This window comes from Salvelinus alpinus, chromosome 2 (genome assembly GCF_045679555.1).
Source record: "Salvelinus alpinus chromosome 2, SLU_Salpinus.1, whole genome shotgun sequence".
Lineage (NCBI taxonomy): Eukaryota > Metazoa > Chordata > Actinopteri > Salmoniformes > Salmonidae > Salvelinus > Salvelinus alpinus.
Genome location: NC_092087.1, coordinates 109503894 through 109522133, shown reverse-complemented (window position 1 = coordinate 109522133; position 18240 = coordinate 109503894). Strand labels below are relative to the sequence as shown.

The window sequence follows — 18240 nt, the reverse complement described above, 5'->3', positions numbered from 1 at the left end:
CGGCAGTAGCAATACAGGGATATAACATCTACAGAAAAGACAGGAATGCTTATGGGGGAGGTGGTGCTGTATACAGTGCATTCGGGAAAGTATTCAGACCCCTTGACTTTTTCCACATTTTGTTACTTTAAAGCCTTATTCTAAAATTGATCAAATTTTTTTTTTTCCTCTTTCATTTAGCTAATTTATTTGGCACACCTGCATTTGGGGAGTTTCTCCCATCCTTCTCTGCAGATCCTCTCTAGCTCTGTCAGGTTGGATGGGGAACATTACTGCACAGCTATTTTCAGTTCTCTCCAGAGATGTTAGATCGGGCTCAAGTCCGGGCTCTGGCTGGGTCACTCAAGGACATTCAGAGACTTCTACCGAAGCCATTCCTGCGTTGCCCCCAAAATCATGTTCTTGTGTCCCCACCTAAAGTACATCTTGGTCAACCAAGAGTCGTCTGTTCTTTCTACCAAACGATTGGTTGAAATGTTATAACATGTATTTTTCCATATATAGACACACCCCATGTGTTTTAATTAAATCAACTATATGTACTGAACTGGTCTGATGCTTTAAGCACGCTGTTTGATCTAATAATGAAGACACACAAATGACTCGAGGGAGCCAGAGATCAAGATAACCTGACTAGAAGAGAGAAATTCTGCCGTTATGCTCCTGAAGTTTCCTGTAGTGGGCTACACCAGCGGTCGGCAACCTTTTCCAGTTGGAGTGCCAATTTATCTGACCATTTCTACCAATCTGCGTGCCAGTTATGATTTTCATATGCACATTTGACTGGAACAGTTTCATTTCATTTATAATAGTATCTCAAAATCATTGTCTGTGGTTAATCTACATTTAATCTAAATTAAAATTATACAAATCTAAAAGTGACTTTCACTGCCATTGCCAACTATGTAAAAATAGCCTACATAAAGCCAACAAATAAAAACATTGCAGCCTGCAGGTAGAAAATATCCAAAAATCACATTTGCTGCAAATGGCCTGTCTACAGCGATCTTGCAACATTGTATCAACTATCACCTGGGTCGGCCCAAAACTCCAGATAGCGAGCTTGCAACATTGTATAACATATTCTGGGCTGTTAGTTTCCTGCGCCAGTGAGTTCGGGACAGACACAGCTGTCGGCTATTTGTGCAAAGGATAAGAAGTAATTGGGTATTTTATGACATTTCCACTGGATCAGAGCATTACATTTTTCCCTTTTATGCCGAGTGGTCACTGAAAGTGGTTATTGAAAGGGTGAGAGCTGGAAATCTTTTATTAAATACTTTGAGGAACTATTGTCATTCGCAATTGATTTTGATTAGACTTTGTTTACTTGCTGTTTGAGGTGAAGAGAAATGTGCTTTAAAGCATTACTTTGAGAAGCTCCACAACTCATTAGTGGTGGTGCGTTAAGACAATCAGAAATACTATCAGACATCCCCAAATAGGCACATTTATAGGCCTACATTTGTGCTCAGTCCAGGTTGACTAGTCCTACTTCTATATGTGTAATCAGGTGTGCGTCCTTACTCAACACTGACAGGAGTGTTTCAAACAAAAGACAATGAATAAATTGACAAAAATTGACAAAACTGACGCATCTTGCGGGGTCAGGTCTGGGTGATCTGCCATGGGCTGTTTCATTTAGTATTCGTTTGGGTCGGTTGGGGAATGATTGCATTTCCCCATAGTATGTTCTACCGAAGTTGACCAACTGAAAGGGAGTGTAACTTTGATTATAATTACACTTCCCTGAAGGAGGGAAATGAGGTATAACACCTAATTGGCCCCACCCCTTCCTGGGTCGGTGAAGAGCGGTATTAAATTGAAGGATTAAATCCAAACCTCACGCTCATCACCTGTGGAAGGCGGGGCTTCCAGCGAGGCGTGAATTTGTGATAGTATGTTGTACCTAGTTTCCCTCCTTCAGGGAACAGTAGTTATAGTCATAACGTTACGCTTGTCATATGATGAACTTCAACTTAAATACGGGATCTTGCTGTCGGACAGTTTTTTTGTATTCTGAAATGCACTCGAACTATGTATCATTTAGTGGCTCCTTTTTTTTTTTTTTGACCTTATAGCTAGAACCTCCATCAGAAGCTAGCCATCAGAAGCTAACCGGCTAATTAGCTACTAGCTATTTAGTCATTGTTAGCCACTGCTAAAGGCCTTTACCTTTTTAGCTCAGACACCAGCCGCTTTTAGCCTGGATAATATCTGTCAGTCTGCACAGCGCGATATCAACCCTGAGCATATCGGACTGTTTGTCTCCACTACATCACCGTATTCCTGCCGTAAGCTCTGGACCATTACACCAGATAATCGCAGCTAGCTAGCTGCCACTGAGTGGCCCAGCCCCTAAGCTAGCCTTGAGCCAGGCCCATCTCCCGGCCTGCTCAGTGGACCCTATGATCACTCGGCTACACAGCTGATGTCTCCCAGACTCTTCACTAACACGACTAGAAGCCACTACATCACCGGATTCCTGCCGTAAGCTCTGGACCTTTGCACCGGACGCACTGGAGTGGGTATAGTGGCTAACGCCCTTGTCCCGAAGCTAGCACCAGTTAGCCTCGAGCCAGGCGCATCTCCCGGCTAGCATAGTAATGACTACCTAACGGCTTCCCTAGTTCATATATTGCTGTTCACTGGACCCTATGATCACTTGGCTACATAGCTGATGCCTGCTGGACTGTTCATTAATCACGGTTCTCCATTTTGTTTATTTTGTTCAGCCACGCTCAAGGTACTAAACGATATCATAACCGCCATTGATAAAAGACAATACTGTGTCGCTGTCTTCATCAACCTGGCCAAGGATTTCGACTCTGTCAATCACCGTATTCTTATCGGCAGACTCAACAGCCTTGGTTTCTCAAATGACTGACTCGCCTGGTTCACCAACTACTTCTTAGACAGAGTTCAGTGTGTCAAATCGGAGGGCCTGTTGTATGGACTTCTGGCAGTCTCTATGGGGGTACCACAGGGTTCAATTCTCGGGCCAACTCTTTTCTCTGTATATATCAACGATGTTGCTCTTGCTGCGGGGTATTCCTTGATCCACCTTTATGCAGACGACACCATTCTGTATACATCTGGCCCTTCTTTGGACACTTTGGACACTTAACTTCTTGGTGACAGGAGGGCAGTATTGAGTAGCTTGGATGAATAAGGTGCCCAGAGTAAACTGCCTGCTACTCTGTCCCAGATGCTAATATATGCATATTATTACTAGTATTTGATAGAAAACACTCTGAAGTTTCTAAAACTGTTTGAATGATGTCTGTGAGTATAACAGAACTCATATGGCAGGCGAAAACCTGAGACAAATCCAACCAGGAAGTGGGAAATCTGAGGTTTGTAGTTTTTTAAAGCTTGGCTTACCGAATACACATTGAGATATGGATAAAGTTGCACCTCCTACGGCTTCCACTAGATGTCAACCGTCTTTAGAAACTTGAATGAGGCTTCTACTATAAAGGAGGGGCTCATGAGACCTCTTTGAGTCAGTGGTCTGGCAGAGTGCCTTGGTCTCATGACGCGCGCTCCCGACAGAGTTACCTCTAGTTCCAGTGCTTTTCTTCAGACAAAGGAATTCTCCGGTTGGAACATTATTGATGTTTTATGTTAAAAACATCCTAAAGATTGATTCCATACATCGTTTGACATGTTTCTAAAGGAGTGTAACGGAACTTCTCAAGTTTTTGTCTGGACGAAGTGCCTGCGCCTCATGAAGATGGATTACTGGGCTGAACACGCTAACAACAAGTGGCTATTTGGACATATGAGTGTTTTCTATCCAATACTAATAATAATATGCATATATTATTGGGGGGTGCACCCCCTTGGTTTGTGCTGTGGTGGAGATCTTTGTGGGCTATACTTGGCCTTGTCTCAGGATTGTAAGTTGGTGGTTGAAGATATCCCTCTAGTGGTGCGGGGGCTGGGCTTTGGCAAAGTGGGTGGGGTTATATCCTTCCTGTTTGGCCCTGTCCGGGGGTATCCACCTGGCCTTGCTGCTATTCCAGTTTCAACTGTTCTGCCTGCGGTTATGGAACCCCTACCTTTCCCAGACCTGCTGTTTTCAACTCTTAATGATCGGCTATGAAAAGCCAACTGACATTTATTCCTGATTATTATTTGACCATGCTTGTCACTTATGAACATTTTGAACATCTTGGCCATGTTCTGTTATAATCTCCACCCGGCACAGCCAGAAGAGGACTGGCCACCCCTCATAGCCTGGTTCCTCTCTAGGTTTCTTCCTAGGTTTTGGCCTTTCTAGGGAGTTTTTCCTAGCCACCGTGCTTCTACACCTGCATTGCTTGCTGTTTGGGGTTTTAGGCTGGGTTTCTGTACAGCACTTCGAGATATTAGCTGATGTACGAAGGGCTATATAAAATAAACTTGATTGATTGATTGATTAGCATCTGGGACAGAGTAGGAGGCAGTTCACTCTGGGCACGCTATTCATCCAAAAGTGAAAATGCTGCCCCCTATCCCATAAAGGTTAACAAACCTCCAAATGAGCTTCAATGCCATACAACACTCCTTCCGTGGCCTCCAACTGCTCTTAAACGCTAGTAAAACTAAATGTATGTCCTTCAACCGATCGCTGCCCGTACCCGCCCGTCCAGCATGACTACTCTGGTCGGTTCTGACTTAGAATATGTGGACAACTATAAATACCTAGGTGTCTTGCTAGACTGTAAACTCTCCTTCCAGACTAATATTAAGCATTTCCAATCCAAAATTAAATCTAGATTTGGCTTCCTATTTTGCAACAAAGCGTCCTTCACTCACGCTGCCAAACATACCCTCGTAAAACTGACTATCCTACCGATCCTTGACTTCGGTGATGTAATTTTCAAAATAGCCTCCAACACTCTACACAGCAAACTGGATGCAGTCTATCACAGTGCCATCCGTTTTGTCACCATATCCCCATATACCACTGCTCTCGTCGGCTGGCCCTCGCTACATATTCGTCTCCAAACACACTGGATCCAGGTCATCTATAAGTCTTTGCTAGGTAAAGCTCTGCCTTAACTCAGCTCACTGGTCACCATAGCAACACCCACCCGTAGCACGTGCTCCAGGAAGTATATCTCACTGGTCATCCCCAAAGCCAACACCTATTTTGGCCGCCTTTCCTTCCAGTTCTCTGCTGCCAATGACTGGAACGAATTGCAAAAATCACTGAAGCTGGAGACTCTCCCTCACTAACTTTAAGCATCAGCTATCTGAGCAGCTTACCGATCGCTGCAGCTGTACACAGCCCATCTGTAAATAGCCCATCCAATTGCCTACCTCATCCCCATGTTTTTTAAAACTTTTTTTGCTCTTTTGCACACCAGTATTTCTACTTGCACATCATCATCTGCACATCTATCACTCCAGTGTTAATTTGAAATTACTTCACTACTATGGCCTATTTATTGCCTTACCTCCTTACTCCATTTGCACACACTGTATATAGACTTTCTATTGTGTTATTGACTGTACGTTTGTTTATCCCAAGTGTATGTAACTCTGTTGTTTTTTTGTCGCACTGCTTTGCTTTATCTTGGCCAGGTCGCAGTTGTAAATGAGAACTTGTTCTCGACTGGCCTATCTGGTTAAATAAAGGTGAAATACAAAAGAAATCTTAACTTTATTAGCAACACCCAAATGTATACTGTCATTAACGCGGTTCTTCAATAATTACACATAATTCTTAATACTGTAGCAAACATTTATATTAAGCAAGACATTCAAACGAGCCTTACAATTATAATCCAAAGTAGTGTGAAATGTACTCATAATCAACCTGGAAATAGAGGTTACTCCCCTGAGTTTTCCCCCATTCGCATTCAGAATACATTGTGAAAAACTAAAAGCTTTGCTCACCATTTTTGCTCCAGGCAGATATACTACATCCATAACTTGTGGTTTCATTTACATTTACATTTAAGTCATTTAGCAGACGCTCTTATCCAGAGTTTCCTCATTAGCAGGGAGGTGTTTCTGCAATCAAATTGTGTGCGCATCGCCCTTGTGCCACAATTTTTTTAAACACAGAAAGGGGCCTATATTGGAGACCAAAAGTCATCTGGCACACTGCTTAGAGTTTCAACAACATGAATAACTTATTTCTACTCTACAATCATTGATGTTACTACTAAAATATGACTATTCTTGCTCATTTTAAGACATTTGTCAAATAATTTTAACATTCATTACAGACGTCAATTGTTGTACAACATCATGGCTACGCTGTTGGCATCACCTTTTACAGTGGATTTCCACTGTTGTGGGCCTTTAATCATCTGACTTTGTTGTTCACACAGGAGAGAGACGGGACTATCGTGGATCCTCTGGCGAGCCTCAACAACCTCATGATGCTGACGAGGCAGAGAAGAGTCTCTCCAGATCAGAACGCCTCAATAAACACCTGCAGAGATCCACAGGGAAGAGAACTCACTGCTGCTCTGACTGTGGGAAGAGATTCACCTCATCAGGCATTAAAATGCATCAGAGAACACACACAGGAGAGAGAACTTATAGCTGTGATCAATGTGGGAAGAGTTTTACTACATCTAGCAATCTGACTATACACCAGAGAACACACACAGGAGAGAAATCTTATAGCTGTGTTCAATGTGGGAAGAGTTTTACTACATCTAGCAATCTAACATTACACCAGAGAACACACACAGGAGAGAAACCTTATAGCTGTGATCAATGTGGGAAGAGTTTTACTACATCTAGCAATCTGACTATACACCAGAGAACACACACAGGAGAGAAACCTTATAGCTTGGATCAATGTGGGAAGAGTTTTACTTCATCTAGCAATCTGACTATACACCAGAGAATACACACAGGAGAGAAACCTTATAGCTGTGATCAATGTGGGAAGAGTTTTTGTCAATCTAGTGAACTGACAGTGCACCAGAGAACACACACAGGAGATAAACCTTATAGCTGTGATCAATGTGGGAAGAGTTTTAGTCAATCTAGCAATCTGACATTACACCAGAGAACACACACAGGAGAGAAACCTTATAGCTGTGATCAATGTGGGAAAAGTTTTACTAGATCTAGCTATCTGACAGTGCACCAGAGAACACACACAGGAGAGAAATCGTATAGCTGTGACCAGAGGTAATCTGATAAAAGATCTCTGACTAAACATCAGAAAATACATGAAGGAGTTGTTTCATGATATCAATGAATTAATGTCACAATGTAGAATGTTTTAACATTGTAGAAGGAGTATTTTAATATTGTCACAATGTAGAAGTCTAAACGTTTGCCCCCTGTTCTATTGATTTCAACATGATATGGATATTAGCCTTTGCAAAAAATCCAGGTTCTGAATTGAAAGAGTACTATTTATGAGATTTAGTAAGTACACATTATTCCCAGATTCCGTGTGGTTTTTGAGCTGTTAGTTTTAACAGGACGTGCAACCTCATCTCCCTCCTGTCGCACAAATGATTTTAGCATGAAATTGATTAGTTATGACAAATAAGTGTTGCGTTCCTTTGTTTAGCGACCCCTACATTTAAATGCATTCCAACATCACGTACAACCTGATTTCCCCCCTAATTGATATCAGTGATTTATTGCTACTTGTCAAAACAGCGTTTCTGGAAATATGATTATTGTGGCAGATGTTTGTGTAAATAGCACATGTTATGTTTAGGTTTTCAATTTATCCCAAACTGTTTCTGCATATTGGTTATTGATTTGGACACGTTAAAACTGTGTTTTGACATTGAGGCTATCCCACCTAGCACAATGTAATTGAAAAGACGTTGAAAATAAGACTATGCAATCAACAACAACAAACAATATGTATTTTTTATTATACCATGCCTTACCATTAAGTGAATTATTGACAATACATATTATCAAAGGGGTGTCCATTTGGTTTTGGTAATTCATGTTTACAATTCATGTAACTTTTAGTAATCATAATTATTTATGCAATCAACTGACAATTTTCAGGTATAATTATATTGACATTGTTGCCCTTCTTTTAGAATAGCAGGGTTCATTCTCAGATGTGCCAACCCAAATGTACTAGAGCATGACATTGGGGACTGGGCCCCGATCCAACAACATGCCTATCGAGTGAACTCTGAAAAGAGAGAGAAGCTCCGCAGTGAGGTGGAAAGTTACTATGGTTATTGCAGGAGTTTCCTCTTGAAATCAGACACGTCCGTGGTAAGGACAATTTGGTTGCTGATTGTCTCAAGAATGGGCAGTCAAAAAAGATTTGTGTTTTGCGTTTAGCCATTGCGTTGCCATGGATCACAATTTATTTTGACTGCACGTTTTCCCGTATTGGAGATGAGTTTTGTTTGGGCTCGTTCCAAGGGGACGAGAGTTCTAGAAGCTAGTGAGTTTTAGGAAGACGAGAGTTCTAGAAGCTATTGAGTTTTAGGATTCTATAGAATGAAAAAGGAGAAAAAAATAATACGATTGTATATTATTATTTAGAAATACGTGTTTTTTCTTGTTTTTAATTGTTGACAGCCAGTAGACACTATGTTTATATTGGTGAAGGTGAAGCATTGTAGGTGATTATAATGTGAAATGGAAGTTGTTTTCTGTTGGTGGTGAGCAAACGTGTCCAACAAAAATTATAGGATTTATTTGTTGTCTTAAGGGGAAAGGTGTTCCAGGCTTTCGTTTTTCCATTTATGTTTTGAGGTTGGACTTTAGCACGTATAGCTCGTTAGCACGTATAGCTCGTTAGCACGTAGGGCGCACTGATTGGTGACACCTCGTTAGTCAGTATGTGTAACACCAGTTCTTTTGTTTGCCTCTTCTTGGGCAGATTTAGTGGGTCTCATGGTGGGTGACTTTTATGTCCCAGTTGTTGTTACTAGTCAACTTTCAGTGGACACTGAGAGCAAAACTGCAACATTATGTTATAATACTTTTATTGCATCAAATGGTTGTTTTATGCAACAGAATAGAGGGTTCTTAGAACTATTGTGTCTGTGTGTTCTACTGAGGATGGGCCTCTGGGAGAAAACACTGACAGGAGATTTACCATGTCTTTTGGGTGATAAAACCTAAAGAGACCACATTCCAGAGCATGAGTTAATGTTTCTGTTCTATATGGTACCAGGGAGAGATGACCCCAGGGCCAGACCCTGGTCTCTACACAAAGACTACTGTTTTTACAGCAGATACTGTCTGCTGAGAATTATAAGTAGCTTTCATACCAGTCTTAACCTTGTGACCCGTTCTATACATCTGTTGTTGGTCATGTAGGTTGAAAGGTGTGTATCTTGGCTGTAAAAGACCTTTGTACTTTTGTCTTGTGGCTCTCAACAAATCATCTGGGGGTGATTTGTCGACCAGCCATCATTATCGTAGAGCACTCAATTGATTCACTTTATATGTGTGTGTTGTATTGACCTGCTCCCTTATTAATAAGTGAATAAAGATTTAGTTTAATAAGTTTGTCTCAGTTGATATGAAAGAAATTAACCACATTTGGGGATGTTAATCTTCACTTGTTGACCGCTCGTGACGACCTGGGTCGTCACGAGGGCACGAGGGCACGAGGGATCCTTCTAACTTGGGATCTCAGGGAGACCACACTTCGGGAACGGAGCAGATGGACCCACCTTTGATCTGAGAGGCAGTGAGCCGAGTCGATACAAAATCTCAAACTTTTTTTTTAAAGAGGTGAGGGAAACACGCAAAGTGTAGTAGTTAGAAAAGCCTCGTAGGCTCTCTCCCTTTTCACTCCCCTCTCTCCGCCTCTCTCCCTTTTCACTCCCTCTCTCCGCCTCTCTCCTTTTTCACTCCCTCTCTACGCCTCTCTCCCTTTTCACTCCCTCTCTCCGCCTCTCTCCCTTTTCACTCCCTCTCTCCGCCTCTCTTCCTTTTCACTCCCTCTCTCCACCTCTCTCCCTTTTCATTCCCTCTCTCCGCCTCTCTCCCTTTTCACTCCCTCGCTCCGCCTCTCTCCCTTTTCACTCCCTCTCTCCGCCTCTCTCCCTTTTCACTCCCTCCCTCTCCGCCTCTCTCCCTTTTCACTCCCTCTCTTCCCTTTTCACTCCCTCTCTCTCCCTTTTCACTCTCTCTCTCCCTTTTCACTCCCTCTCTCCGCCTCTCTCCCTTTTCACTCCCCTCTCTCCGCCTCTCTCCCTTTTCACTCCCCTCTCTCCCTTTTCACTCCCCTCTCTCCGCCTCTCTCCCTTTTCACTCCCCTCTCTCCGCCTCTCTCTCTTTTCACTCCCCTCTCACCCGCCTCTCTCCCTTTTCACTCCCTCTCTCCGCCTCTCTACCTTTTCACTCCCTCTCCCTCTCTAAGAACTTCCCATTTGAATCAATAAGGATTGCAGTTGTGGGTGACTATCTGGGTGGAGCAGACTGGGAGGCTGGTATTCTGACCTGGGCTGGAGCAGACTGGGAGACTGGTATTTTGACCTGGGCTGGAGCACACTGTGTTGGAGCAGACTGAGAGGCTGGTTGGCTGACCTGGGCTGGAGCAGACTGAGAGGCTGGTTGGCTGACCTGGGCTGGAGCACACTGTGCTGGAGCAGACTGGGAGACTGGTATTCTGACCTGGGCTGGAGCAGACTGGGAGACTGGTATTCTGACCTGGGCTGGAGCAGACTGGGAGACTGGTATTCTGACCTGTGCTGGAGCAGACTGGGAGACTGGTATTCTGACCTGGGCTGGAGCACACTGGGAGACTGGTAAGTTGACCTGGGCTGGAGCAGACTGGGAGACTGGTATTCTGACCTGTGCTGGAGCAGACTGGGAGACTGGTATTCTGACCTGGGCTGGAGCAGACTGGGAGACTGGTATTCTGACCTGGGCTGGAGCACACTGTGCTGGAGCAGACTGGGAGGCTGGTATTCTGACCTGTGCTGGAGCAGACTGGGAGACTGGTTGGCTGACCTGGGCTGGAGAACACTGTGCTGGAGCAGACTGGGAAACTGGTATTCTGACCTGTGCTGGAGCAGACTGGGAGACTGGTATTCTGACCTGGGCTGGAGAACACTGTGCTGGAGCAGACTGGGAAACTGGTATTCTGACCTGTGCTGGAGCAGACTGGGAGACTGGTATTCTGACCTGGGCTGGAGCACACTGTGCTGGAGCAGACTGGGAGACTGGTATTCTGACCTGTGCTGGAGCAGACTGGGAGACTGGTATTCTGACCTGGGCTGGAGCAGACTGGTAGGCTGGTATTCTGACCTGGGCTGGAGCAGACTGGGAGACTGGTATTCTGACCTGGGTGGAGCAGACTGGGAGACTGGTATTCTGACCTGGGCTGGAGCAGACTGGTAGGCTGGTGCAGTGTCATCAGGCTGTGATGGTGGAGGCCATCCTGTTCTCGGGTTCTGCTTGTGTTATGCCAACCACCAGGTCATTATAACCACCAGGTCATTATAACCACCAGATCATTAACCACAAACAGACAAACGAGACACTACTGTAAATCAAGCAGACAATAACATTATAAACACCAATTTGTTAGGGATGTTGGATCCAACGTGGAGCACGGCATAACTGTCTTTACCAGAGTAATGAATGAAGAAGCACTTTGGTTGTTGTTGCATGTCGTGATGTTTGTCATGTGACTGGCATTCAGAAAATGATTTCCTGGATCAGCTGATGATCGATGAACATGTGACTAACTAAACAGCTACAGTATTAAGAATTATGTGTAATTATTGAAGAACCACATTAATGACAGTATCCACTTGGGTGTTGTCAATAAAGTTAAGGTGACTCTCGGTTAGAACCATTGAATTTAGCAAACTCTGAAATTATTTAGGATTTCTGCAAACTCAAATGATTTGATTTGGAATTTCTGTGCCCATGAAAACTGTTTTCCCAGCGTAATATAAGGAAACTAAATGTTACGTGGGTAGAGTGTATTTCAGAGATCTGAATACAAAAAAACTGTACTAACAGGACAATAACCTAAACCACAAGGCCAAATCGACGCTGGAGGACCTTACCAAGATGACATTGAATGTTCCTGAGTGGCCTAGTTACAGTTTGGACTTAAATCATCTTTAAAATCTATGGAAAGACTTGAAAATGGCTTTCTAGCAATGATCAACAACCAACTTGACAGAACATGAAGGATTTAAAAAAGAATAATGAATGTTCACATGTAGATCAGTCGCCTATTGGATGACATCACGACTTCCCATCAAGCCAACTCCTTGAAGGTCTTACTATGACATCACTCACTCCTTCTAGTTTGCAGTTGTCTAAAAAAACACTATTTTGCTCAAAACATTTTTTTGTTTCCCTTTAGTGTGTTTATACTTTACTGTATTTATATATCACTTTCAACAGGAAAAGTTTTTTATTTATTTTTTATCACTGGAGGAGGTCATGAACAATTCATTAAAAAAATGTTCACCTTTATTTAACCAGTTGAGAACAAGTTATCATTTACAAATGCGACCTGGCCAAGATAAAGCACAGCAGTGCGACAAAAACAACAGAGTTACACTTGGGATAAACAAAAGTACAGTCAATAACACAATAGAAATATCTATATACAGTGTGTGCAAATGGAGTACAGAGGCAATAAAGGCAATAAGGCAATAAATAGGCCATAGTAGCAAAGTAATTACAATTTAACAAATTAACACTGGAGTGATAGATGTGCAGATGATGATGTGCAAGTAGAAATACTGGTGTGAGCAAAAAAAGTAAATAAAAACATGGGGATGAGGTAGGCAGTTGGATGGGCTATTTACAGATGGGCTGTGTACAGCTGCAGCGATCGGTAAGCTGCTCAGATAGCTGATGCTTAAAGTTAGTGAGGGAGATATAAGTCTCCAACTTCAGCGATTTTTGCGTTTCGTTCCAGTCATTGGCAGCAGAGAACTGGAAGGAAAGGCGGCCAAAGGAGATGTTGGCTTTGTGGATGACCAGTGAGATATACTTCCTGGAGCGCGTCCTATGGGTGGGTGTTGCTATGGTGACCAGTGAGCTGAGTTAAGGCGGCCTAGCAAAGACTTATAGATGACCTGGAGCCAGTGGGTTTGGCGACGAATATGTAGCGAGGGCCAGCCGACGAGAGCAGTGGTATATGGGGCTTTGGTGACAAAACGGATGGCACTGTGATAGACTGCATCCAGTTTGCTGTGTAGAGTGTTGGAGGCTATTTTGAAAATGAAATCGCCGAAGTCAAGGATCGGTAGAATAGTCAGTTTTACAAGGGTTTGTTTGGCAGTGTGAGTGAAGGAGGCTTTGTTTGCGAAATAGGAAGCCGATTCTAGATTTAATTTTGGATTGGAAATGCTTGGAAATGCTTAATATTAGTCTGGAAGGAGAGTTTACAGTCTAGCCAGACACCTAGATATTTATAGTTGTCCACATATTCTAAGTCAGAACCGTCCAGAGTAGTGATGCTAGTCGGGCGGGTGTGGGCAGCGATCGGTTGTTGATTGATCGGTTGTTCTTATCGGCTGTTGAGTCTGCCGATAAGAATACGGTGGTTGACAGAGTCGAAAGACTTGGCTAGGTCAATGAAGACGGCTGCACAGTACTGTCTTTTATCGATGGCGGTTATGATATCGTTTAGTACCTTGAGCGTGGCTGAGGTGCACCCGTGACCAGCTCGGAAACTGGATTGCACAGCGGAGAAGGTACGGTGGGATTCAAAATGGTCAGTGATCTGTTTGATAATTAACTTGACTTTCAAAGACTTTAGAACGGCAGGGCAGGATGGATATAGGTCTGTAACAGTTTGGGTCTAGAGTGTCACACCCTTTGAAGAGGGGGATGACCACGGCAGCTTTACAATCTTTAGGAATCCCGGGTGATACGAAAGAGAGGTTGAACAGACTATATATCTATATGTATATATATATACACACCTTAATAAAAGGCACATGATAGCCAGCTTGGAGGTTTCCAAAAGGCTTCATCAGACCAGAGAATCTTGTTTCTCATGGTCTGAGAGTCCTTTAGGTGCCTTTTTTGGCAAACTCCAAGCAGGCTATCAGGTGCCTTTTACTGAGGAGTGGCTTCCGTCTGGCCACTCTACCACAAATGCCTGATTGGTGGAGTGCTGCAGAGATGGTTGTCCTTCCGGAAGGTTCTCCCATCTCCACAGAGGAACTCTGGAGCTCTGTCAGAGTGACCATCGGGTTCTTGGTCACCTCCCTGACAAAGGCCCTTCTCCCCCGATTGCGTAGTTTGGCCGGGTGGCCAGCTCTAGGAAGAGTCTTCCAAACTTCTTCCATAAAAAAATTATGGTGGCCACTGTTTTCTTGGGGACTTTCAATGTTGCAGACATTTTTTGTACCATTCCCCAGATCTGTGCCTCGGCACAATCCTGTCTCGGAGCTCTAAGGACAATTTATTCAACCTCATTGCTTGGTGTTTGCTCTGACATGCATTGTCAACTGTGGGACATTATATAGACAGGTGTAATCATACACAATATGATTTCATGTGGCACAAACAAAAACACAAATTCTCAGTCAAAAATATAAGTCAGAATACAGCCTTTCTATTCTCTCATTTGATTTCAGGATCTCTGAATGTTCTTCCACACAGAGAGCAGTGGTAGGACTTTTACCGTGTTTATCCTCTAATGCTCCTTCAGGCTACTTGACCAGGTAAAACCCTTTCCAGACTGGGAGCATTGGAAAGGCTTTTCTCCTCTGTATCCTCTCATGAGCTTTAAGGTACGCCATTCGTGAATATCTGTTTTTACATTGGGAGCAGAAAATACTTTTCTCCTGTGTATTCTCTCATGCCTTTTCAGGTTAGTTAACATAGTAAAACTCTTTCTACACTGGGAGCATTGGTAAGGCTTTTCTCCTGTGTGTGTCCTCTCATGAGCTTTTAGGTTCCCTAACCAGCAAAAACTATTTTCACAGTGGGAGCAGTGGGAACGCTTTTCTCCTGTGTGTATTCTCTTGTGCCTTTTCAGGTTAGTGAACACGGCAAAACTCTTTCCACACTGGGAGCATTGAAAAGGATTTTCTCCTGTGTGTGTCCTCTCATGCAGTTTTAGGTTCCCTAACCAGCAAAAACTATTTTCACAGTGGGAGCAGTGGTGTTGTCTCGCTGGTCTGGGCGTCTCTGGGTCTGGTTCCCCTGAAGGACTCTTCCCGCTGTCAGAGTGAGAGTCTGGTTTCTCTCCTTGCAAAGACACACAGAGTATGTCGTTAAACAGAGATCTAAATGAAACCTCCACATGATAAAACTGTCTTCCTATGAAGTTTAATCTAGACTAGATCCCTCAATAAAAGAGCAGAACTGGTCATCACAGAGTGGCTGTAGTGCTTTGTAGGCTGGGTAAATCCATTTGAATTCAATACATTTTTGACAGCATCCCTTTTGATTTAAAAAAATCTTTCCTTACATATTTGACTATGGAAGAAGTGGTAATAAAGTGACTTCATGTAACTGAATGTAAAAACATTCATGAGATATACAGTACCAGTCAAACGAGTGGACACACCTACTCATTCAAGGGTTATAATTATTTGTTTACCATTTTATCTACATTGTAGAATAATCGTGAAGAAATCAAAACTATGAAATAACACATCTGGAATCATGTAGTAACCCAAAAAAGTGGTAAACAATTCTAAATATATTTTAGATTTTTCAAAGTAGCCACCCTTTACCTTGATGACAGCTTTGCACACTCTTGGCATTCTCTCAACCAGCTTCACCTGGAATGCTTTTCCAACAGTCTTGAAGCAGTTCCCACATATGCTGAGCACTTTTTAGCTGCTTTTCCTTCACTCTGTGGTCCAACTCATCCCAAACCATCTCAATTGGGTTGAGGTCAGGTGATTGTGAAGGCCAGGTAATCTGATGCAGCACTCCATCACTCTCCTTTTTGGTCAAATAACCCTTACACAGCCTGGAGGTGTGTTGGGTCATTGTCCTGTTGAAAAACAAATGATAGTCCCACTAAGCGCAAACCAGATGGGATGGCGTATCGCTTCAGAACGCTGTGGTAGCCAGACAGGTGTGTGCCTTTCCAAATCATGTCCAATCAATTGAATTTACCACAGGTGGACTCCAATCAAGCTGTAGAAACATCTCAACAATGATCAATGGAAACAGTATGCACCTGAGGTCAATTTCAAGTCTCATAGCAAAGGGTCTGAATACTTATGTAAATAAGGTATTTCTGTTTATTATTTTTAATAAATGTGACATTTTTTCTCCAAACCTATTTTCTCTTTGTCATTACGGGGTATTGTGTGTAGACTGATGAGGATTTTTATTTATTTAATCCATTGTAGAATAAGGCTGTAATGTAACAAAATGTGGAAAGACAAGTGACAAAAAGGGGGTTAAAGACTTAAAGACATGTAAAAAATATAGATATAATTTTTTACATCTCTTAGATATCAGACAGACACTTCAGAACAAACTTCCTTTAGATGTTCTGGGGGAAACAATGTTACTATGGTTACTGTTGTTCCATGTTGTGAATGTTATCCAATGTGTTACTATGGTTACTGTTGTTCCTGTTGTGAATGTTATCCAATGTGTTACTATGGTTACTGTTGTTCCTGTTGTGAATGTTATCCAATGTGTTACTATGGTTACTGTTGTTCCTGTTGTGAATGTTATCCAATGCGTTACTATGGTTACTGTTGTTCCATGTTGTGAATGTTATCTAATGTGTTACTATGGTTACTGTTGTTCCTGTTGTGAATGTTATCCAATGTGTTACTATGGTTACTGTTGTTCCTGTTGTGAATGTTATCCAATGTGTTACTATGGTTACTGTTGTTCCATGTTGTGAATGTTATCCAATGTGTTACTATGGTTACTGTTGTTCCATGTTGTGAATGTTATCCAATGTGTTACTATGGTTACTGTTGTTCCTGTTGTGAATGTTATCCAATGTGTTACTATGGTTACTGTTGTTCCTGTTGTGAATGTTATCCAATGTGTTACTATGGTTACTGTTGTTCCTGTTGTGAATGTTATCCAATGTGTTACTATGGTTACTGTTGTTCCATGTTGTGAATGTTATCCAATGTGTTACTATGGGTTATAGCAGTATGGACAAATATTTTTTGTTGATACTTCCATGGGTCTTACAGTTCAAAATCAAATAGCAAAATTATCCTTGGTATAACCTTCTTAAAACAGTACAATACAGGGGAAGCCCTTCATGTTGTTTAAACCTTAAAACAATTCCATATAGCTTAGAAGAACCTCCCCCTCAGACAGGGCTTAGACTGTAATGGGTTAAAACTATCTGAGACTTACATTACTCAGACTAGTTATCCTGGGATCTAACATTACTCTGAGACTAGTTATCCTGGGATCTAACATTACTCTGAGACTAGTTATCCTGGGATCTAACATTACTCTGAGACTAGTTATCCTGGGATCTTACATTACTCAGACTAGTTATCCTGGGATCTTACATCTTACATTACTCTGAGACTAGTTATCCTGGGATCTTACATATTACATTACTCTGAGACTAGTTATCCTGGGGAATCGTTTTAATACATTTGCAAAAAATCTAAACCTGTTTTTGATTTGGCATTAAGGGGTATTGTGATGGCATTATGGGGTATTGTGATGGCATTATGGGGTATTGTGATGGCATTATGGGGTATTGTGATGGCATTATGGGGTATTGTGTGTAGATTGATGAGGGTAAAAAAAAAAAAAACATTTTTAGAATGGGATGCACCGATATCACATTTTTTTGCCAATATTTTCCTTGCCCCAAAAAACGATACCGATAACCGATATTTAAAATTTTAGCGGCCTTTTAAGCATTCTACTACAGCATTCTAATAGTTAACACACACACGGATGCAGCGGTCTAAGCCACTGCATCTCAGTGCAAGAGGTGTCACTACAGTCCCTGGTTCCAATCCAGGCTGTATCACATCCGGCCGTGATTGGGAGTTCCACAGTAATTTTCTGTTATTGGTGTAGAGAGGACGACAAAGGAGAGGGATTCCACATGTGGATAGGAAGATACAAATTATCATTATTACTGGAAAAAATTCATTTAAAATCCAGGAATTTTACAACTTTAGCTCTCTAGGTCATGCCAGTAGGTTACAATAGGTTGTATCTCTCTAGGTCATGCCAGTAGGCTACAGTAGGTTGTAACTCTCTAGGTCAAGCCAGTAGGTTACAGTAGGTTGTAACTCTCTAGGTCATGCCAGTAGGTTACAGTAGGTTGTAACTCTCTAGGTCAAGCCAGTAGGTTACAGTAGGTTGTAACTCTCTAGGTCAAGC

The 18240-nt window shown here is 42.4% G+C and overlaps 2 protein-coding genes and 1 long non-coding RNA gene across 3 annotated transcripts in view; 1 reads left to right on the top strand and 2 right to left on the bottom strand.

Annotated features, from left to right (window-relative positions):
• LOC139548823 (zinc finger protein 180-like) overlaps positions 1-7636 on the top strand; it is a 223334-nt gene extending 215698 nt beyond the window's left edge. For both annotated transcript variants that reach the window (XM_071358691.1, XM_071358700.1), the window contains exon 2: positions 6330-7636. In XM_071358691.1, the coding sequence (XP_071214792.1) occupies positions 6330-7150 (821 nt within the window). In that variant the 3' untranslated portion in view covers positions 7151-7636. The remainder of the gene's footprint in view (positions 1-6329) is intronic.
• Positions 1-18240, bottom strand: part of LOC139550433 (uncharacterized) — a 401870-nt gene that overhangs the window by 55522 nt on the left and 328108 nt on the right. The gene's annotated exons all lie outside the window — the stretch shown is intronic.
• Positions 1-18240, bottom strand: part of LOC139548377 (zinc finger protein ZFP2-like) — a 372237-nt gene that overhangs the window by 226702 nt on the left and 127295 nt on the right.